The following is a 23,431-nucleotide window of genomic DNA, read 5'->3' as shown; positions in this document are numbered from 1 at the left end:
TTCAGAGTATAATACGCTTAAATATATTATACTAAATCAGTATAACAAATATAATTTAAATACACCACTTGCACCATCTACAATCAACAAGGGGTTGGTTGAAGTTTTGGCGATGATTTTTTTTTGACAGATTCAAAAGCAAGACATATTTATCTAAATTCGGCCAGGTATTTAAAGCGCAGTGATCCCCAATCATAATAATTTTGTCTGTATTCTAAATTATGAACAAATACCAGTGTTACAGAAATCGGGAATCGGACCTAATCGGTTGAACTACCGATTCAAAGATTAATCGAAAATCGGGGATTAATCGGAGTGAAAATCGGATTTATTTTAATTTTAAAATATTATTTAATATTCAGTTATTATTATATTAGCTATTTAGTAACTAATATATTTACTATATTCATAAACTCTATAATTATTCATATTTAAAGTAATATAATATTTTTATTTTAATAATTTATTAATATATACTTCGATTAAAAAATATATACAAGGATTAATCAGATTTCAGAAATCGAATCGATGGCCGACCTTGCAGAGGATTAATCGGGAATTAATCGGTTAAATCTGGGATTTTTAGAACACCGACAAATACTATTTATTCGGCTTGTAAACTACCTGCTGGCCTTGAACATTTGTCGGCCAAGCTATTTTTATCGATGTATCATCGACAAAAAGATATTACAACTGGTTTTTTAATATTAGATTCGAGAAAGACATTTTCCATCTTAAATAACATCCTGATTCTGGTACTTCAAAAATATCTGACGAAATATCTCTTCACAAGTTTGCAAAAGTTTAGGTGGTGATGGTATTTCTTTATTTTACAGAAAACAATAAAATTTTGTATTACATTTTTTTTTGACGCTAAATTCTGTATTACATTTTATGTTGTTAAACCTGCTTTTTAGTTTTATATTTTGTGAAACTGTTGTTATCTAAAATACTGGTTATATTGTTCTCTCAATAAAGTTTTCCGATTACTAAATTTTACCGTTATATCAAATTGACTCGTTCTACTAGAAAATTCGTATCAACTTAATTCTCGGTAGATTTTGGGGAAAAAATTGCTAAGTGCTTTTTGGTACCTAGAATTTTCCATCATTTAAAGTATAAATTTTATATTTTTGCTTAGTTTCACATATGATTATTTGATGCAATTAAACTGTTAGGTTTGTTTATTTTGTTATAGGACAAGTGCCGGTAAAAGATATTGTAGTATAGTAGAAATCAGATATTTGTATGATGATATTTTTATATTTAATTATTTATTAATATTGAGTTATAATTAAAAAATAATATTTTTGTTAAGATTTGATAGTCATATTTGTAATTTTCGCAAAATCTGAAGAACAATTTTTTTAAACGTGGGAAACTTCTTTCTCTAAAACAAGTTTTGAGCTAAAAATGATTTTTCGAACAAATTGTTTTTGAATTTAGAAACAGTTTTTCATAAAGCTCTTTACGAGCCAAGCCAAACCGAGCCGAGCTTTAGATTTTTTTCTATCGAATTGAGCCGAGCTGAGCCGAGAACAAAAAAATTTTGTTCGAGCTCGAGCTCGTTAACTAACGAGCCGAACACGAGCTTGTTCACGAATATATACGAGTCGAGCCAGAAAAAAATAAAATCAAACTGCTACTTAACTCTTAAAATAGCAACCCAAATAAAATTTTTAGTGTGTTTTAATGGTACCTTATTATAATTAATATTCAGCTGATTGATTTGATATATTATATGTTGAATTCGGCGTTCAATAACATGCATATATTACGAAATTATCTTGAAAATATTGTATTTTTTCGAGTTTTAACGAGCCGAGCTCGAGCCGAATGAGTTCGAGTCGAGCGCGAGCCGAACACACTAAAAGCTCGTCTCGAGCTCATTTTCTTAACAAACATATTTATGCGTTCGAGCTCGAGTTCGAGTTCTTAACGGACCGAGCTTTTATCGAGCCGAGCTCGAACTTGTTCGTAAATAGCTCTGTTCATGAACAACCCTACTTTTTCATTTCAGACGAGCTGTTGTGTCTGCAATACAAAATGAATCTAAATGAAAAAAAATTTGAAACGTGACTAATTTAAAAATCGAGTGATGACTTTCAGCATACATAAGTTAATATTTTGGACACCGCACATTATTGCATCACCAATTCCGAAAGAGTAAAATCCGCGATTTGGAATCTGAGATAAAAGTCAGACGAATCCTTGGAATCACGGGAGTGTATATACATGCCGTTTGGATGAATTTAAAATAAATGTTTATTGTTAAAAGTATAAAAGTGAAGTAGAAGTTAGAGACAAGTTAGGATTAAGTGATTAAACTGTTAAAGGAGTAAAACAAAAATTAGCATTAACTTTTTTTAATTACTTCTTGACCTTTTCACAAACGATACGAATGAGTGTTTATAGTATAAATTCAGAAGCCGGGCTTTTAAGCCCCGACTAGAGCCCCTTAATTTTGTGCCAAGTTGGTCATGTCGTAAGCTGCTCATGTATTCATAAATTTAACTTTAGTAAATTAGCCCTAGTTGTTGGACAGTAGAACCAAGCATTACTCTACAAGCCAAACAATATGTCATTTCTAGTTGGTTACTTGCATCATTAGTTTACCGTTCCATAGTTTAACTTAACATATAAAGTTTAGATTGCGACGCGCGAATATAAACCAAAACAGAGAGGATCAAACCAGTTAAACCACGACAAAGATAAAATTTGGTGACACAAAAAGTTAACCTATAAGGTTTAAATTGCGGAACATACGAAGCTTACACCAAAGATTGAAATGGCTGATATTCAAGGCTGGGCACTATTGTTTTTCATTTTGATCATTTCTACTATCATACTCCGAGTGATAATAAGAACTCGAGGCAGCTCTAGCCTTCCACCTGGTCCGTTTAGGCTCCCGATCATCGGTCACCTGCACCTTCTTGCCCCTATTCCACATCAGGCTCTTCACAAGCTCTCGTTCAAGTATGGACCTTTGTTTCGTATCTCCCTCGGGTCTAACTCTTGTGTTGTCATCTCGTCGCCTGAAATGGCGAAAGAGTTTCTTAAAACGCATGAAGCGTCTTTGTCAGACCGTCCAAAAACTGTGGCCTCTGTGCACCTGAGCTATGGTTCACAGGACTTTATGTTTGCTCCTTACGGGCCGTATTGGAAGTTTGTGAAGAAACTATTCATGTCTGAACTTCTTGGAGGCCAGACTCTTGATCTACTTCAAACGGTTAGACGGTATGAGATTCAGAGCATGATCAATGTAATGCTCAAAAAGTCGTTGGCTGGAGAGACGGTTAATGTGGGTGGTCAACTGACAACGCTTACTAACAATGTGATTTCAAGCATGGTTATGAGAAAAAGGTCGGAGAGTGAGGAGGAAGCTGGTGAAGTGAGGACGCTAATTAAGGAGATATTTGATATTGCAGGGATATTTAATCTCTCTGACTATATATGGTTTTGCAAGAATCTTGATTTGCAAGGAGTGAAGAAGAGGCTAGTGGATGTCCGCGGAAGATATGATAGAATGATGGAGAGGATCATAGAGGAGCACCGCGATATGAGGATGAAGAAAACAGAGAACAGTGATGCAGAGTATGCACCTAAGGACTTTCTTGATCTTTTGCTTGATATGCACGAAGACGACAGCTTGGAAATCAAGCTGAGCATTGATAAAATTAAGGCTATCGTATTGGTAAAATTTTGTTTGCCCTAGTACTACATACTAACATGTATCAATTACATTCATAATTAAGATAATTAGATCTTCTTTTAGAATGACATAGGATAAAGGAACTGATGATGGTGCTTAATTAGACCAAATGATGTGGCAACTTATATTTGTTTCTGTAACACAATGCAGGATATGTTTACTGCTGGAACAGACACGTCAGCTAACGTGATTGAATGGGCAATTGCTGAGCTAATTAACCATCCGGTCATCATGGAGAAAGCTAGATGTGAGATAGATAGCGTTGTTGGGAAGAGCAGATTAGTTGAAGAATCTGATATTGTGGATCTCCCGTACCTCCAAGCGATTGTGAAGGAAACTCTCAGACTTCATCCTACTGGTCCCCTAATACCGAGACAAGCAAGTGAAGGCTGCACTATTGGAAACTACTACATTCCAGCAGAGACTAGAATATTTGTTAATGTATGGGCTCTTGGCCGCGATCCAGACTACTGGGAAAATGCACTTGAGTTTAGACCAGAAAGGTTTATAACTACTAGTAGTGAAAATGAAGGGAGTGGAAAGGGTCAGCTAGATGTTAGAGGGCAGCATTTTCATCTGTTGCCATTTGGAAGCGGACGAAGAGGATGTCCAGGGACTACACTGGCATTGAAAATCGTCCAAACAACCATTGCAGCAATGATTCAATGCTTTGATTGGAATGTAGTAGGAAACACTCCTGTGAATATGGAAGAAGGTACGGCCATAACACTTAGCAGGGCTCACCCCTTGATTTGTGTTCCAGTGGCTAGGCTCCATCCATTTCCATCCCTTTAGTGGTGGCATAGCCACTACTGTATTTTATGCACGTTAGTTTTATTATCAATGTGATGTTTAACAAATTATTCACTTTTCTATGTTGCATTTGCATAATTAATTTCTCAATTTTTAACATATATTATGTATATTCTAAAAATCGGTGATTAATCACGAGTAATCATCGATTAATTCATGTTCCGTAGCTCGCAAAACTAATTAAATATCTGATTAATCACGGATCAAACTGATTAATCCCCGACAATTGATCTCCGATTAATCTTTATTCTGACTTTCTCAATTAAGTCTGATTTCCCTTTTTTACAGCACTGTACATTACTTATATAGGAAAATAGTCATTCTCAACAGTCTCTCTCTTTGTCTATGTAGCGGTTGAGCAAATAAATTAACTAGGTGCATAATGTTGGAAAATGGGGGCTTTTACCCCCGCAATGTCAAAGTCTATTTGAGTTGAAAATGTGAGTAGTGGAATTTACGTGTGCGATCACTTGTGATGTTTAGAGTGTGTTCTTTGTCGAGAGAGTTTTTAAGGCACTTGATCATTATGGTTAAAAAATGGAGAGAGCTTTTCAAGACATTTTTATCATTATGATTAAGAGATTAAGGGATGAATGAGATGTGATCATTTATCGTTTCCCTGAAAATGGAAATTTTGCTATACAAGTTTTAGTCTCACGTTGATAGGAGAGTAGATTCCATTGATTTATATAGCACAACACAACACTTTAGTAACGTTCAAATGCATATTTAATACGTTTTTATTTATATTTAAGTATTATAAATTAATATTATTTACTATAATATAATCGTAACTCTTTATCAAATAATATATCTAACCGTTCGTATTTTTCTAAAATAATATTCAAACAACCAAATTATCATCGTCACGCTTATTAAATAAGAATATAATATTATAAATTTTACTAAAGACTATGAGTTATTGTTAGTAGTTAATAATTTTTATTTCGTCACGCTTATTATATATATAGGAATATAATATTGTAGATTTTAGTGAAGACTACCGGTGTCTTTTAGTAGTTAATAATTTTCATTTGTGCGTTTAAATTAATAATTTATATTTATATTCATACATTGTTAGCTTTTTAATAAGTTCATAGTGAAACATATATAAGTAAATGTAATTGTTTTAATCAATTTGATTTAAATTATCTTATATTATGCACTGTACTCAGTTACAAATTAACAACTAAAGTTTTTACAAGTTTAGTTTTAATAGTTATAGTATAGAATCATTCTAAGTTCACAGTGTTTATTATTTCCGAACTGTTTCTGAAATACACTGTCTGTATCACATTTGCCCAGTCAATCTGTAACTCAACTGAGGACTGAATGAACAAAGCCAACTGAATGGTGCAGTCTAAGTTCACTACAACAAACAGGGCTATTTACGACGGATATATCATTAGATGGAAGAAGGAAATGGATTGAGCCTAGCAACTGGAACACAAACCAAAGGCTGAGCTCTGCCAAGTGTTACAGCCTTTCCTTCTTCCATATCCACAGTTGTACTACTATTATCCCCTTCACCTCCAACCACATTCCATTCAAAGCATTGTATCATCGCGGCGATGGTAGTTTGGACAATCTTCATTGCCATTGAAGTCCCTGGACATCCTCTTAGTCCGCTTCCAAATGGCAACAGATGAAAATGTTGCCCTCTAACATCCAACTGACTTGTTTCGCTGGCCAAGAACCGTTCTGGTTGGAATTCAAGGGCCTTTTCCCAGTGGTTTGGGTCTCGGCCAAGAGCCCAGACATTCACAAGCAGTCTAGTCTTTGCTGGAATGTGGTAGTTTGCAATGGTGCAACCCACACTTGCTTCTCGTGGTATTAGTGGACCGGTTGGATGAAGTCTGAGAGTTTCCTTTACAATTGCTTGAAGATATGGGAGGTTCACAATGTCCAATTCTTCGACTAATCTGCTCTTTCCAACCACAGTGTCTATCTCGTGTCTTGCTTTCTCCATAATGGCTGGATGGTTGATTAGCTCCGCAAGTGCCCATTCTGTCACGTTTGCAGATGTATCTGTACCAGCACTAAACATATCCTGCATGTGTTTTATACAAGGACGAATTCATTTCTAAAGTTTTGTTTCCTGTAAGAAAGCATTCACAAAATGAGTATGTGTTAAGAGCAACCCCAATGCAGGCTCTCTTTACTCATATTTGGTCTAGCTGAACAAGATTTAGGGGTTAGGATCAAAAATCAGTCCTCCAACGCAACTCCCTATCCCCTAAAAATTTTAGGGGAGAGAAAATTTGAGGGAGCAAAAAGCCAACCCCTATAATGCCACATCACTAATATTACTCATAATATAACATTTATTTACTCTAACTCTACCTCTTCCCACATATATTACCTTAAATATTGAATAAATACTAAATTTTAAATTATAGGTAACAAGTATAGGTAATACCATTGGAGTAAAACAACTTTTTGCTTACCTATATTTTAAGTAATCATTATTTTATTATATTTTAGGTAACCAATATAGGGATTACCCTTTATGTTCAAATTTTCTCAAACCACTGCACCAGTTTCTTTGTTTTAATATAGGCTTAATGACCTTTTAGCCTCGAAGTATGGGTGGAAGTTCCGATGCGGCCTCGAAGTTTAAAAATGTACCTTTCGACCCTCAAAGTATCTTTATCGTACCTTTTAGCCCTTTTTAAAAATACCGGTATATATCGGGGGATAAACTTGACAATTCATATTCGTGGTAAAGTTTGGGCGTACCCTTTAACCCTTAAAGTATACATCTCGTTCCTTTTAACCCCTAAAGAATACATTAAAATACATTAGATGTTCCTTTTAACCCTTAATGTTTAATGCCCTTTTAACCCTCACATGTGAAATGTCAACTTTGTTCACCCTGTTATATACCGGTATACGCATAAGGGCTAAAAAGTACGACAGAGATACTTTGAGGTTCGAAAGGTACGTTTTTAAACTTCGAGGCCGCATCGGAACTTCCACCCAAACTTCAAGGGCTAAAAGGTCATTAAGCCTTTAATATAGTAGTTTAATTCTAACTAAATACATTTTGATTGGAATGGACCCCTATATATGCATTAACGGTTTTTCTATGGTGTGCCCAAGGGCACACACTAAGCACTAAAACTTATAAATTTGGGAGATTTTGATTGGCTTACATTCTTTAATAATGATGACCCCCCTTGCATTTACAACAACCACACCAATCAAATCCCTCCAATTTTATAAATGTTAGTGCTTAGCATGTGCCCATGGGCACACACTAGACAATCCCATGCATTAATAGCACCAATTAAAACATCCCATTTCAAGTCATGTGATTTTGTGTTAAATTTTGTACCAATTTTGTGAATATAGCACTGCGCGAGTTAAAATAGCAAGATCAATGGTATATTAGTCAGGGCAGATCGATGTTTACCAGTACAATTGCCTTGACGTGATCCATGCTCAATTTGATCTCCATGCTTTCATCCTCGTACATATCAAGTAAGATGTCAAGGAAGTCCTGGGCATCGCCACCACCACCGCTCTCCTTTCTCATCATCCTTACTTGTCTGTGCTCCTCTATAATCTTCTCCATCATTCGGTCATACTTTCCTCGGACATCCACTAGCCTCTTCTTGATTCCCTGCAAATCCAAATTTTTGCAAAACCATATATAGTCAGAAAGATTAAACATCCCTGAAATTTCCAAGAGCTCTTTAATTGAGTTTCTAATTTCTCCAGCTTCATCCTCATTCTCTGAACACCTCTTCTTCATAAGCATGCTTGAAATCGCATTGTTGGTGAGCCTTGTAAGTTCCACTCCAACCTCAACCGCCTCTCCAGCTAAGGACTTTTTCCACATTACATTGATCATACTCTGAATCTCAAAGCGTCTAACAGTTTGAAGAAGATCAAGAGTTCGACCACCGAGAAGCTGAGACATGATCAATTTTTTTAGAAACTTCCAGTATGGCCCATATGGAGAAAACATAAGATTTTGTGAACCATAGCCCAGGTACTCTGTGGCCACTGTCTGAGGTCGATCCAACCAACACGCTTCCTGCATCTTGAGAACCTCTCTTGCCATTTCAGGGGAAGATATGATCACACAAGGGTACGAGCCGAGGAAAATATGGAACAATGGTCCATACCGGATTGAGAGCTTGTGAAGAGCCTGATGTGGTTTAGGGGCAAGAAGGTGCAGGTGACCGATGATAGGAAGCCTAAGCGGTCCAGGTGGAAGGACAGAGTTGGTTCGATTTTTCAATATTGCTCTAATTATAATAGTGGGAATTAGCCAAATGAAGAACATTACTACATAACTTTGTAAATCAGCCATGTTGAAGTAAGGTGAACAGAGTTACATACAATGTTTGTTAAATTTCAGTAGGAGAAGAAGAGGACTCAGTATTATATGGACATAGGGTGCAGTATTTTTCAACTGTACCATGTTAACATGATTGTATTAGTTTAATCTGAAACTTTAACACATGACAGAATAAAACACTCCCGTTTACTTCTGATAAGCAGTGCAGCACGCCAGCACCAATTAAATTGCTTTTTTGCTTTCGTATTAAATTGTGGCGAGCGCCCGGTTCGGTTGTAATCGGATCGGTTTCGGTTATAAAACCGACAACTATAAAATTAAAAAAATATAAAGATAAATTGAAGCGTAGAATCCAAAAACAATAATTAATTAACATATTTTGAACTTAATAATTAATTAATCAAAGCAGAAATAACCAGAAACATCTATTATTCCTAGTATTAATAATCAGAAAGAAGTTCCTGCTGGTGACATGTCCTGTGTAACAGCAGTAGTTAAGTTTCCCACACAAAGCTTTCATTTTACATGTAAAATAAATTTCCACACTGAAATGTTTTCATTAACTCAGGAATCAACGTAACAGTTTGCTTGGTTCTCTGCTTACTGAAAGGCATACATGGGGCGGTCTTGAGCTCAGGTTCAAGTAAGCTGCAGACTAATCAATTTTAAAAAATACAAGAATATAAAAGAGTAAGAGAAATCATTTTCCACAATATATGTTTTATTTAATATTTTTTATATATAAAACTAATTATTTAATTATTATTTTAATAACCGGTTCGGTTCGGTTTTTATCGGTTCGGTTGGGAGGTAAAACCGGAACCAAACCATTTAAATCGGATCGTTTTTAATTTTTCGGTTTCAGTTTCGGATCGGCTTTTAAAGTGTTTAATACTATACAAATTAATTATGTTATGTTTTATTTAATCATCACATCTTTGAGTATAAATTATATATTCAACTAAAAATTGTATTTAAAATTATTTAAGTGTTAATTTTTTAAAAAAACACTGTTTAACTTAAAAGTTGCTTCGTGAAGAATTCTCTCTTCTCAAAAAAGCCCTAGCCTCCTGTCTTTCTTCTTCTTTTTTTCCCGGCCGTCATCGGAGATTTCATCGATTTTTCACCGATGAAAAGTTCCGAATCATTTTATTTTACTTGATTTATTCTCGTTTTCTCAAAAATACTCCCCACCGGATCCGTTTCAAGATTTCATTGTGATTTGGTGGTAAAGCAATTGAGATGAGTCAGTGATTAGTTAAGCGACTTTGATTCAATTTTAGCCATAACCGATCATTACATATATTTATATTCGATAAGATAAAGATCGTGTGAATTGACCCCACGACAATGGTATGAGTTCGAAATCTTTTGTTTTAATGATTTTTAATATATTTGTCTTATATATGATTCGTCTTTAGTTTTAATAATTGTGCCCTTTTCGAGGGAGTGCCATAGTTGATGGGTTTTTTATCGTATATTGCGATTATGTTTGTCGTTTATTAACAATTGTGTCATTTAGATGACTTTGTTTCGATACCTGGCATAATCTCTCATGCTTGATTCTTCTTTTCCTCCTTTTTTTATTCTCCCTCTCTTTTCCTTTCCGTGGATTTTTGTTTTTCATCGGGGTTTTCTTTTTAGTCATTGAGGTTTTATTGGCTAAATTTCCAGAGCCATCTTTGCATGACCTTTGGTTAGTCGGTAGACTTTTTTGAATGAAAGTTTTCCTTTCCTCTTAGTTCCACGGATTTTGCTTTTCTTTTGGGTGTTTTTTTTCAAACATCAAATTTTTATCTAATTTTGTGGGGTTTTTCAACATGTCCTTTGATTAGATGAATTTTTTTCATGTATGAAAGAAGCTCTCCGATCCTTTCGGTATTTTATTTCGGTACAATTCAATGACGTGAAAGTCTTATGACAAATAATAATAATAAATGAAGATAACAGAGGTACAAGAAGTTTTAGAAAAAATTGAGTGAATGCCAAATTACTACGAGTCATTGAGTATAAGAGGAAATGGATCATTTCTTCCCAAATTAGAGTGTGGTCTCTAGTATACGATATAAAAAATGGAAAAGACATTAAATTCTCAGACAATTAATTCTGACATAGTTCAAATTTTATTTCATTATCTTCAAATTCATTTACCTCAACTCAACACAACATAACAATTTAATATGATCGGAAATACTTGAATACTCTTATAAAATAAACAAGTCAAATCTTTCGGCCGAAGTCGAATTTATAAATTTATGTCAAAAGCTGATTTTGGATCCCGGATTATATATACAGAATCTAACTTCAAGAATATTCAAGCTAGCTTCCAAACTGTATTTTGTCGTTATACAATAGCTTCGATTCTCTGTATATAGGTTTGAATATTCGTTCCACCGTGGATGCATTTCTATTTGTTAAACTTGGAAGCCTCTATGCCCTTCGTTTATGCATAAATGTAGGTCATTTACTAAAAGATCAAGTGTCATCTATACTATACTATTAAAGCCGAAACATTAAAAGTTTGGTCGGTCGGTCGGTACTTGGGCCAAAATACGGGCCTATCTATATAACCAATTAATAATAATCCTTTTAAAACTGAAACATTAAAAGTTTGGTAGGTCAGTACCTGGGCCAAAATACGGGCCTATCTATATAACCAATTATTCTTTTTAATTTGGGCCATAGTACGGGCCTATCTATATAACCAGATAATCCTTTTAATTGAAATATATTACTTTTTTATATTTTTGATTAAAAAACTCAATCTTCTAAAATAACATTGATAAACATGGTAATTACTTTTTTAACTAAAATATATTATCTTTTTATAAATTTTCCAACTAAAAAATTAATCTTTTACAATTAATACGGACATAGGCGACATATTTATACGTAAAGATGTGTGCCAAAATATAACCAATTATTCTTTTTAATTTGGGCCATAGTACGGGCCTATCTATATAACCAGATAATCCTTTTAATTGAAATATATTACTTTTTTATATTTTTGATTAAAAAACTCAATCTTCTAAAATAACATTGATAAACATGGTAATTACTTTTTTAACTAAAATATATTATCTTTTTATAAATTTTCCAACTAAAAAATTAATCTTTTACAATTAATACGGACATAGGCGACATATTTATACGTAAAGATGTGTGCCAAAAGTCTAAAAGTCAAATAATTAAAAATAGAGAGAGTATTATTATATTGGTCGGACGGTCGGTACTTGGGCCGAAGTACGGGCCTATCTATATATATAACCAATTATTCTTTTTAACTAAAATATATTATCTTTTATATATTTTTTAGATAAAAAAAACTCAATCTTCTAAAATAATATCGAGCAACATAGTAATTGTCTTTTTAATCAAAACGCTTTATCTTTTTTAGATTTTCTAACTAAAAAAACCGAGTTTTTACAATTAACACGGGCGCCATATATATAAAAATATAATATCATTAAATATAATTATTAATAAATAACATGTGATATAATTCAACCAAAATACATTAATAACATTATTTTTAAATACTCTAATGATCTCATATTAAAAGAAATATTACAAATCTGTCATATACTATATATTATTACACTATTAAAGCCAAAAATAAAAATTCACTTGGTTGGTCAGTTAGTTGAGTTTGGTGAATCGTTTGGTATTCGACCCACGGAGCTCTTGAATTTATAACATGTTATAGTATATTTTTTATTATCAATTAAACCAAAACATTAAATTTAGGTTAGTATGATGGGGAGGTATTTGGTTTCATGCGTATGTTTTATACCATATTACCAAAACATTAAATTTAGGTTAGTATGATGGGGAGGTATTTGGTTTCATGCGTATGTTTTATACCATATTATTAATTATTAATAACGAAATATCAAAGGTTGATTGGTTAGTTTATATCTGAGTTTATAGGCCACCTTAAATTATAACATGTAAAAAAAAATATTTTAACATTCTCATTAAAATATATATGTTCGACCTAATTTTCAATTAGCCATTTGACGGACTTAACTATGAAGAATTTATCCAACTGTTAAGTAAAAAATTTATTAAACCATGTTATTCTATCATAATTTTATTTTTACAATAAAATTAGGTAACTTTAAAATATATATAATAAAATAACAAATATGTTAACCGCCCGTGCATTGCACGGGTTATAAGCTAGTATATAGCTAGACCTGGCAAATCGTTCGTGTCGTGTATAAACGTGTCATATATAACACGAACTGTAGTACACGAATTTTTTCATGTACACGAAAACGACATGATATGAAATAGTACATGAAAACACGAAAACACGAAATATACACGAAAAAATACACGAAACTGGTAACGAATTAGTACACGAAATATTAATATTTTACAAATATTGTCCAAATTCAGGCTTAAACATAAGCAAAGTTACATAAAATAAAGGATAATTGGGAAACTTTGAATTTGTCCGCGACCACCTCTTAATCCGAAGGGTAAATATATATATATATATAAATATAAATATATAAATATATAAATATATATATATATATATATATATATATATATATATATAGGCTCATGATCAAATAGAAACCACTCTTAAAATAAAAACTAGAAACCAGTTTTCCTACCACAATTTATAACTACGGGTATCACTAATTTGTACTGCACTAATCACTGTTTTTATACAGTATATAAACAGCGATTTTTATTATCAAAATTGAGAAAATCTACTTATCTAAACTATTGATAATCGATTATTGATGATCAATTTCATTCGTAGGAAGGTTCTTGGCGGTGGGAAGCTGCAAGAGAAGTTGTATGATGATGGTAAGTAGTCGTTAGTTTTGTAAGTTATGATGGAAAGTGTATGTGACTATTGGTGATGATAGACAATGGTGGGAAGTCATAGAAACGTCTGGTAATGATGGTAAGAGGTCCATTATTACGATTTTGGTGAAGATGATGGTCATATACGTTGCATATATGTGTATATATATATTTATATCCGCGAGATATGATATATATAAATTAGTGATATGTTATGTACAAATTAGTGAAATCTGTAGTTAAAAATAGTGATAAAAAACTGTCCAGAAACTGGTTTTTAGTTTTTAGGCTAATTTGGTTTCTATTGGAGTAGGACTCTATATATATATATTTATATTTATTTATTTATTTCGTGTACCTCGTGTCGTGTCGTGTACCCGAAGGGTAAACACAAAACCGACACGACTTCTCAGTCGTGTATTTCGTGTCGTGTACCTTTTCGTGTCGTGTACTCAAAATGCAAACACAAACACTAAATTTTCGTGTCGTTTTCGTGTCGTGTATTCGTGTCGTATGAAAATTTGTCGGGTCTATATATATAGCATCTCGGACAAGGTAAGAATTCTCAACTAAAAAACTTTAATATATATAATAAATGAAAAATAATGAAATTGTGTTTTAAAAAAAACTCAAATTCTAATGGTACACTCCTCCTGTCTTTAAATAAAGTCAATGAATTGATGTTGTTTATATTTGTTGAACCATTACAGACTTTTAAGAAATTTGTAAGAATATTTCATATAATTTATTACCATATTAAAGTGTTATATTCTATTTCTAGATATTCAAAATATTGATAACGTGCTATTTTTAAAATATAGTCAATTAATATATTCAATACTCTCGAAGCAGAATGTATTACAAAACATGCATTTAGCCAAACGATTTTAGCCAATGCTCTTGAACATCTCCAATGGAGCTGGTGAAAATTGAGCATGTAGACATTGCGTAAAATTTGTTGAACCTGCAAGATATTTTGTTTCAATAGTATTAGTTATATTTGTTGCTATATCTTAAACATAGTATAATATTAACTATTTTTCCTGTTATAAATAGAATATGTTACTTGAGTATGGTAATAAATAATATGAAATCTTCTTACAGATTTTTTACAGGTCTACGGAGATTTGACAAATATAGCCAACATCAAACATGAGGAGGTTGTCTATATTTATTGGTAAGGGGAATGTACCATTAGAGTTGAGTTTTTTTTTTTTTACATAATCTCCATATTTTTTATTTAAAATATGTATTTAATGATTTAGTTGAGGGTTCTACATGATTGGAAATGCTACTTGTCTCGTGTTGGCTAAAAATAGTTTTTTAAATTCGACATGTAAAATACTGGAAAAAAAATTAAACTATAAGGTGTTTTACTTGGATGTATAGCCTATATAGAGTGATTATATTTTGAAAATGGTATGTTAGTATCATTAATTTGTTATAAATAGAATATATAATTTTAATATTGTAATAAATGATGTGAATCTTGATAAATTATAATTAATTTTTATTTAGAACATATATTAATTACATTTAAGATTTATTTATTTATTTTTGCTAAATTTAGATCGAATTTCATTAACACTTTGAAAAAGGCTGAATCGAGACAAACCCCCACAACCATGTTGAATAACAAATAAACGAGCTTAATAATTAACCGCTTTTTTTTTCGGATTGCTTAACTAATTGAATACAAATATTCTAAAAATTAAAAATGAAGATAATGATTTCCCGAGCAATCCAACATGCATCTCCCTTGAAAACAGTAGCTTCACAATCAACACTCACACTAATTTTAATATATAGTGCAATGTTCATACAGTGCAATGTTCAGAGGATTCAGTTGCACAAATTGAGTTTAGAAGCCTCATGTTATGAAAAGATAATTTTTGTGAGAGGTGAGTACATGTGATTTTCATTACTGTTTCAAACGCACCCCGACTATCAACCTGTCGGACACCTGTTATAAACATGCCGAAAGTGCCATTGATGCGAAATTATAAGATCTCCCGGTATATTAAATTTCATTTTCAACACAACCAATACATCGGATAAAATGAGACACATCACACAAAGCGAGATACTTAACACACAAATAATAACTATAACTCAAACAGAAGGAAATGAAAAAAACCCAAATAGGTTTTCCGAGTTTCGTAAAACAAAACTCGGTTTTTTAAAGAAGAAACAAACAAAAGTATATGCTTATTGATGGAAAATTAAAAACAAGAGAAGATGTGATATGTGGATGGAGAAGGGGCGGTAAGCTATTGGTATTGGTACCAGAAGGAGAGAATTAAGATGGGAAGAAAGAGGACAGAGATTGAGGTGGAGACCAGAAGGAGAGAATTAAGATGGGAAGAAAGAAGACAGAGACTGAGGTGGAGGTGAGGGCGGCTAGAGTTAGAGGGAGATGGGTTGGCTGATTCTCATATCTTAAATAAGGATTGAGTTGGACATGCTGTTAGAGCTGGCTTCCTTTTCAATATCCGGACCCATCATAATTGAAGATCATGATTGATAAACATAGTTGAGAAAATTACTGTAATAGCATTATGTATTTTGAAGACATTAGCACTGATTTTCTTTACGAGCTCTTCACAACTGGAAGGAAGGCAACACACAGATTTATGTGTTCCAAGGCTGGCATGGATAGGTTGTGACGGGCTACCGATTTCAGCTTGGAATAAATACATGGAGCAACAATATTGCAGATTGGAGTTATTTGGTGACAGAAAATAATAAACCACTGAGGAACAGGATTTACACCAAACTGAAATTATGCATAGCCACACGAAAAGCGTGACCGGTTGCCCAAATAGGCTTCGATTTTCGGGAAAATGGTATTTTGATAGTGTCTAAGGGCTGTGTTTGCAAAACTGCCATGCAAGAAAGCCGAAATAGTCCTATAGTGTAGAAGTACCGAGTCCAAAACCTATGGAAATTACCACTCCAAGAAATACTGATGCTCAAACCATGGGAACAAGGCTTTCACTTGAAAAAATTGTATAATACAAACTAATAAATTCTAGAAAATCTACTGGGGGCAAGTACCCTACTGCCCCCAGTTTAAATCCGTCCCTGCCCTGGTCTAATTAACCAACTTGTAGACCTCCAAATACAGGCACGGGGTTCACCTGTTCCATGGTCAAATCTGTAAACCCTTCAATAAAGGGGCCACTCAGGCCAAACTCCATACCGGGCTTTAAAAGAGACCTGGGCGAATTTTATGGCACAACACGGTTCACACTCAATATAAATGTGTTATGCTAGTACAAAATAAACAAAACAAAAACCAAGTATCCTGTATGCACTGTTCTGGACGCTTTCTGTCTGGACTTTTGACAGAATAAGCTTTACTCAGTTCGACAGAGTCAGCATATCATATATGGAGCAACTAAAAATCATATCTCCTTTTTCAAGATTTACAGTTAGTTCTATGCTAGAAAATGAGATTTGGTGCTGCTATTTTTCTGCAAGTGTCATAGACTCATGGTAACTTGGTTCTGAATTTTCGAGTCACTTGACCAAACTGAACCAACATTGCCCTTAGTTTGATTAGTGACTCCAGTTGGTAATCAAGAAATCAGGATTCAATCTCCACGGAGGAGGAGTCCAAAGTACTTGCTTCAGTTTCTGCTACTTCAAGCTCCACTATAGCATTAAATCCAAACTCTTTACCAGGAAAAAATGCTGATTTCAGCTCTTCTGCTGTTTGTGTTGTGTTAATCTTGTTCTCCTTCACTGTTAAGTTTTCCTGGAAGATAAAATTATCTTAAAAGGTTGGTTAATCCTGCTCTGCTCATGTAACGTGCAAATGAACTAACTAATTGGAGTTACCTTCTTCACATAATCAGCCAAAGTTGAGCTGACTATTTCTTGAATTACAAATTTGGTGACACGATTTTCGCCAATAATCTGTAGTAGGAAACTCTTTGGAACCTGCACAAGTTTTCTATCAAAATTCTTGGTTGAAGATAGAGAGCTGATTAACAAGTGATATTCCTTCATACACAAGAATATTTTACTGGTCTAGTCATAGACAAATTAATCATGAAGCCGATATAACGATTACGTTTAGCATAAGCCTACAAGATAACACAAAGTAATCTTAAAAATCGTGACAATACAAATAAAACATATGAAACAATGAATCAGAAGGCTGTTAATAAAGCGCTAAATAGCTTGTTTGTGTGAAGAATGCCATAAAAAGAATGACAAAAATAGGTCTATGCATAAACGCTGGTAACAAATTTGCTTAAATTTTACGTGTGAGGAGAAAATACCTGTGATGTTTTTCCTGGAAACCCGCACATGGACATGCAAACAAAAAATAAAATCAAATAGGAATTTGAAAGTGACATATAGTAAAATATAAATCCACATGACTAATATGAATTAAACATAGCAGGATGGTAACACAATGCAAAGCCATTTAGTTGTGATTTACTTGATTTTGTATTATACTACATGAACCAAAGCCAAGATCATCATGTTATAAGTACTAATCAATATAAAGTTCATAATTTTTTTACTTGGCCGTGTTGAGTTGTTTGGATGTGGCACTTGACTACACTAGAAAAATCATGTGGTTTTCTGTACCTTTAAGAGCCACATGTGTGATTTTGATTAGGTGTCAAGTCTACCAAACTGATGAACTGAATCTGCACATCAAGGTCGACTTTTTTTCTTTATTCTTATTTTGCTGGCCATGTTTACCGCTCAATTGATTGTGCAACATCACTTGTGTTAGGATATTAGAGTAAAACTGTAGAAGTTTTGATACATTAGTAAATAATCCAAGAAACCTGTGGTTGTAGATGCAAAACTGTTAATTTCGACAACAACCAGAGCAAGTTATTTGCCAACAACCAGAGCAAGTTATTTGCCAATTTCTATACATAAGTTGTTCAGACCCATTTTGTAGTGTTTGTGTAATAGGAAGATCAGAATCATTATGTCACAAGAAATGATTCAAAGAACAAGAACTGAGATATATCTATTCTGCTGGTCGAAAAGAAAAGTTATATCTTGTGAACAGCTACGTACGGAGTAGTATGTATGAGAAAGAAAGTAGTCTGGGAAATATCAGTTATGTCTATAAATCTGAGCAATACAAGTAAATATTTCATTTTGTGTAAACTATAATTTGTCACCTCCTTTTTGTCTACGAAAGCCTGGAACTGGTGGTGCTGTACGAGCCAAATTTGCCAGAACCTTATCAAAAACAATCTGTGTGTCCTCTCCAGGCACGTCGACTCTTAGCTGAATGCATAACAGCAGTAGAGTTACTATATGTACAATTGAAAAAATAAGTCATGTCTGCAAATTAAACCGTAAGCTGAGCTTCCTGCTCATAAAATGGCCCTTCAATCAAGTTGTGGTGTAAACTAAATGAATAACACAACATGAAATTTATACTCTGCAGAAGTGTAACAATGTCTCAGACTCTCAGTCAAACAGAATTTCTCATCATTGTGTAACGTGCTTTTATTACGAATTAAGTGTCAAAGTAGATCTTGATGACATGCTACAATTTGTATAAAGTAAAAATAAAAAACAAAAAACTCCTAATAAGAAATCAAAACGAAGACATAAAAATATAGTTGTTTAATTCCAATAAATGTTCAATCATCTAGTCATGGGGGTGACAACCCCTCAAACCTCCCTATGCACCCGTCCCTGGCACGAACCAAGAAAAGAAGGTACGAAACCATGATGGATAGGTCCTGAACAACACAGAAACATGCATCTGATAGAGCTAACAGTAATTAGTTATTTAGAGTTCATATGATTTAAACAGGCATGTCCATGATTTTTAGGGATGCAAGAGTTTAATATCGCTACTTCAATTGAATATGTTCCCTGAAATACTTGGGAGCAAGAATTAATATATATATATATATATATATATATATTTATTAAAATCCACAAAATCAAACTATTAAAATGTACAAGTAATCGCTTAATACTATGTGTCAGAAAACTAGGGGTCGGAACAGGGATGTAGTCAATAAAGAGATCAGAACTAAACCTTTACTTTATGGCAAACGAAAAAAGATTCTGCAGCCAACTTTTACAACCACCAAACTTACAAACTCAAGTAGACATGAATTATTACATTAGAAAAAGATATTTAATTTTTTTACTGCTGAAGTCCTGTAAATGTACCGGTGGTCATACAAGGTTATACTCACTTGTAAGATGTTGTCCTCTTGAGACTCCAGAACTATCTCGGCATTTTTTACAGATATTGAATTGGATGTGTCGGTAACAGAAGCCTCTAACCCTGCAACAGAAATATTTAAAGATAGATAATAAAATAAACAGAGAAATAGGGAAGAGAAAAAGATAGGGTAACTCCACACAGTTAACTTCCCTATGGAGTTAACTTACCTGCACCTACAGCAGATATTGGCTTGGAAAGAGATTTAAGACCTTTAGCAAGACCACAGGGCTTCAGAAATCTGTAAGCAAATAAAAAAATATAGCATGACTCTTTTAGGCATAAACTAAAAAGCTACTAGAAATTCCATTTAGGTTCATAGTCAGGAAATTTGTCAGTTTACTATGTTGACCACTATAATACTACTTCAGCTATGTACAAGGAACCACTTGAATAAGCCAGCGTGAGACCATGTAATATATTAGACTTGACAGGCGATTCATCTAATCGTACCACGCTATCAAATGTTGTTACAAACTTAAATATAATGCTACATTAAGGTTAATTTTAAACAACTGTTGAGCTACAGTACCTATTTATGATGGGTTTACCACTGGGGGCATTTAGTTCATGATTAACAAACGCGGTGAACAGAATCAGAACCTCATACCCATGTATTGGTGTTTGGATTAGTAATTTTGTTGTGTGGAACGGGAACCTTATTCCCACTTGGTGGGTAAATCATTCCTCTAAACCCCGTGGGATACCAATTCCCATTCCCACCCTCCATCCAAATGCCCCTGTGTTCTGATGTTATAGATAAAAATTGCCTATTTTAACAACGGCTAGATGTCTGCTCACAAAGTCTCCAGAATAACACTATTGTGAAGACAATGCCCCCACATTAAAACTGTTGCTACAAGCTCACAATTATGCTGCATTAAGGTTCATATTCATGTATGGATCTACAACAACTAATCAAAATAGGTCTACCATTCTGTCAAGTGTTAGAATTTACAAATATTGCCTATTATGATAATGGCTAAAAGTCAGATCACAGAGTCTCACAACAGTGTTGTTAAGACAATACCCACACATTATAGATGAGACATGTGAGTTACACACCACACCTGTTCCGGGGATAACATACGCAGTAGAACCTGGATAAATTAATATATGTAGTCCAATCCTAACATAATAAAGACAGTGTGTTTAATCTCGATAAATCAATAAAATTCACAGCTCTAGATGTTATATATTTAAAGAGGTTTAACTGTGTAGGGAATTTTCGCGAAAAAATCATGGAAGCACTAAATTACTAAGAACAAATTTACCTTTGGTCTATAGTTTGTTTCGTGATGCCAGTTGTATTAGCACAGCTGATTTGAACATGCACCGGTAGGCTCCTACAGGATAAATGCTGTAACATAAACAGTCCAGAAGAACAAGGAAGTATCAATCAGCAAAAAAAGAGAGGAATTAATTCAGAGCACCAGTCGATTAATGCATTAATATTGGTCTACTCACTTCATTTAGATGCATATAAGCCTACTTCATTATGCTTTTGATACAGTGATCTCCGGACTAAAGTTTTAGGTTGCGTTCACTTGGATGAAATAAAATGATGAGAAAATGGAATGTGTAGTATAATATAAAAGTAATTTATAGAGAAAGAAGAATGTATGAGCCACGGCGACTCAATATGAGTGATTCCAATTTATTGTGATGAAGATTGTAAAAAAAAATGATGAAGTGGAATGGAGCATTCTGTCCGAAACATGTGAGTTAGATTTTCGGTCCAAATAACTTGGAGTGGAACGATTGAAGGAATGAAAACCATAGACATTTACTCCAATCACCCCCGAATTAGACTACAAATTTCATTCAATTCCATCAAAGCAAATGATAAAGAAAAAGAACTGAGGGAAAGTACTCGAGAGAGCAACATGCTATATTGAACAAATTGGTAAAAGTGCAATTAGTGCCTGGGCAAATCATTCATTTGTTATCCTAATGAGGTGAAGAAAGTGTGTTTTGCTTATTCAAGAATCCAGCTCAATGTATTTTGCAGAAATATCAACAAAAGAGAGTGAATTAATTTGGTTTTTTCCCGACTAAACGCAACATTCGTAATCATTCTGAAACTAAGTAAGAAGATGTGAAACGATTGTAAAAAAGATAAACAGCATGTATGAGGGGGGTATAGTCTTACATTGGAGTTGTGAAAGTGAATAAAGGGTGAAGAAGATATTCTCAACGCCATTGCTCTTTGCCTTTGCTATCCACAAACCAATCTTCTTGCTCTCCCACTCTCTCTGCAACTGTCACAATTAACGATTGTTTTTATTTTTATTTTTATTTTTATTTTTATTTTTATTGTATTATTATTTTATTTATGCTACTACGTACACTTGTTTAGAGCAAGTCCAGCTGTTGCCCTATAAATATAATAAAAAATAGTGTCTTAACAATTTAGGATATCTTTTTGATACATGAACTCCAACAACATGCCTTATATGTGTGCCTTATTATCAAACTAATAATTTATTTGAATTAGAATTGGAGGGAAGTGAAAAAGTAAGAGGAGAGAGATGCATTAAAATGGTGAGAAGTTAATATTTTAATGAGAAAATTAGTTTAGGACATGCTTAGAAGTGCCTCAAAAATGAGGCACTTGTTGGATGTCCTAGTGGTTTAAGGCACCACTAGGACATTGTTGGAGCACCCAATTGCCTTATATTTTAATTTAGGACATCAATTTAGGACACTGTTGGACTTGCTCTTAATCTGCTTATTCAGAGGCTTGAACTCAAAGGTGGCAATACCCGACACCGACTCGAACCTGATCCAAACACGACACAAACTCGTAATCTGATTTATGAGACAAAATCTGAAAGTGACCAGAAAATAGACCTCAAATGATCCGAATTAAAATTTCATTTCTGAACATTTCAGATTTCAATTTTATTCAATTTTAAGTGATTTTAACTTGACCAGAAATTAACTCGATTGCTGACACGAACACGACATGTTACTCGAAATTCATGTGGTTGTTGGTCTTTGGAATCATGTTAAACACAGATATGACCTCCAAAATCATCATCGTCGGAAAAGATTTCACATTAAAACGAAATCGGCAATTTTAGCTGACGTTTTAGTCTTTTTTAATGGAGAACGCAACTTTATGTTGTGTTTACCTCCTAAACGTAACTTAAAATTATGTTTTGAATATTATTTTTTCTAATTTTTCTAAAGTTAATTTAATTTCAGTTATAAATAAATTATCCTAAGATCCAAATATGAACTCTAAAATATTAAAACTATTAATATGTATTTTAAGATTAACTTTTTTAATTTGGTTCCGAGGAATTAGGGCCTCACTGTCCCAAAATCTCGAATTAATTAGGGTTTGAGGTTCTAAAGGCCCTAAACCCTTGATTCTAAACCCTAACATGCAGCCAGTCAATTTAATTTTATATATAAATAAATTATTTTAAAACTTAAATATGAACCCTAAAATGCTAACTGTTAATTTAAGTTACAATATTAATTTTATTATACTAGTTCCGAGGTTTTAGGACCTAAAGCCCTAAAGCCTCAA

At 33.5% G+C, this 23,431-nt stretch overlaps 3 protein-coding genes across 3 annotated transcripts; 1 reads left to right on the top strand and 2 right to left on the bottom strand.

Annotated features, from left to right (window-relative positions):
* Positions 1 to 2,685: 2,685 nt before the first annotated feature.
* LOC108195602 (cytochrome P450 93A3) lies at positions 2,686 to 4,581 on the top strand. The gene is made up of 2 exons (XM_017362584.2): positions 2,686 to 3,694; positions 3,863 to 4,581. The coding sequence occupies exons 1-2, from the start codon at positions 2,789 to 2,791 to the stop codon at positions 4,505 to 4,507; spliced, it is 1,551 nt and encodes a 516-aa protein (XP_017218073.1). The 5' UTR covers positions 2,686 to 2,788; the 3' UTR covers positions 4,508 to 4,581.
* Positions 4,582 to 5,754: 1,173 nt separating this feature from the next.
* On the bottom strand, positions 5,755 to 8,969 carry LOC108195536 (cytochrome P450 93A3). The gene is made up of 2 exons (XM_017362508.2): positions 7,941 to 8,969; positions 5,755 to 6,575 (listed from the first exon to the last, which is right to left on the bottom strand). The coding sequence occupies exons 1-2, from the start codon at positions 8,844 to 8,846 to the stop codon at positions 5,931 to 5,933; spliced, it is 1,551 nt and encodes a 516-aa protein (XP_017217997.1). The 5' UTR covers positions 8,847 to 8,969; the 3' UTR covers positions 5,755 to 5,930.
* Positions 8,970 to 17,027: 8,058 nt separating this feature from the next.
* Positions 17,028 to 22,202, bottom strand: LOC108193667 (uncharacterized). Its single transcript, XM_017360421.2, has 8 exons — positions 22,043 to 22,202; positions 21,165 to 21,250; positions 20,061 to 20,131; positions 19,862 to 19,953; positions 18,821 to 18,929; positions 17,951 to 17,964; positions 17,505 to 17,606; positions 17,028 to 17,421 (listed from the first exon to the last, which is right to left on the bottom strand). The coding sequence occupies exons 1-8, from the start codon at positions 22,091 to 22,093 to the stop codon at positions 17,251 to 17,253; spliced, it is 696 nt and encodes a 231-aa protein (XP_017215910.1). The 5' UTR covers positions 22,094 to 22,202; the 3' UTR covers positions 17,028 to 17,250.
* Positions 22,203 to 23,431: the final 1,229 nt, after the last annotated feature.

The sequence above is a fragment of the Daucus carota genome, chromosome 7, assembly GCF_001625215.2.
Source record: "Daucus carota subsp. sativus chromosome 7, DH1 v3.0, whole genome shotgun sequence".
Lineage (NCBI taxonomy): Eukaryota > Viridiplantae > Streptophyta > Magnoliopsida > Apiales > Apiaceae > Daucus > Daucus carota.
This window is presented reverse-complemented; position numbering and strand designations above follow the sequence as displayed.

Coding starts and splice junctions, on each gene's coding strand:
- LOC108195602 (XM_017362584.2), top strand. CDS start 2,789: ATGGCTGATATTCAAGGCTGGGCACTATTGTTTTTCATTTTGATCATT. Junction 3,695..3,862: donor AAATTAAGGCTATCGTATTG/GTAAAATTTTGT, acceptor AACACAATGCAG/GATATGTTTACTGCTGGAAC.
- LOC108195536 (XM_017362508.2), bottom strand. CDS start 8,846: ATGGCTGATTTACAAAGTTATGTAGTAATGTTCTTCATTTGGCTAATT. Junction 6,576..7,940: donor ACGTCAAGGCAATTGTACTG/GTAAACATCGAT, acceptor AAACACATGCAG/GATATGTTTAGTGCTGGTAC.
- LOC108193667 (XM_017360421.2), bottom strand. CDS start 22,093: ATGGCGTTGAGAATATCTTCTTCACCCTTTATTCACTTTCACAACTCC. Junction 19,954..20,060: donor AATATCTGCTGTAGGTGCAG/GTAAGTTAACTC, acceptor TTTCTGTTGCAG/GGTTAGAGGCTTCTGTTACC. Junction 17,422..17,504: donor TGGCTGATTATGTGAAGAAG/GTAACTCCAATT, acceptor TTTATCTTCCAG/GAAAACTTAACAGTGAAGGA.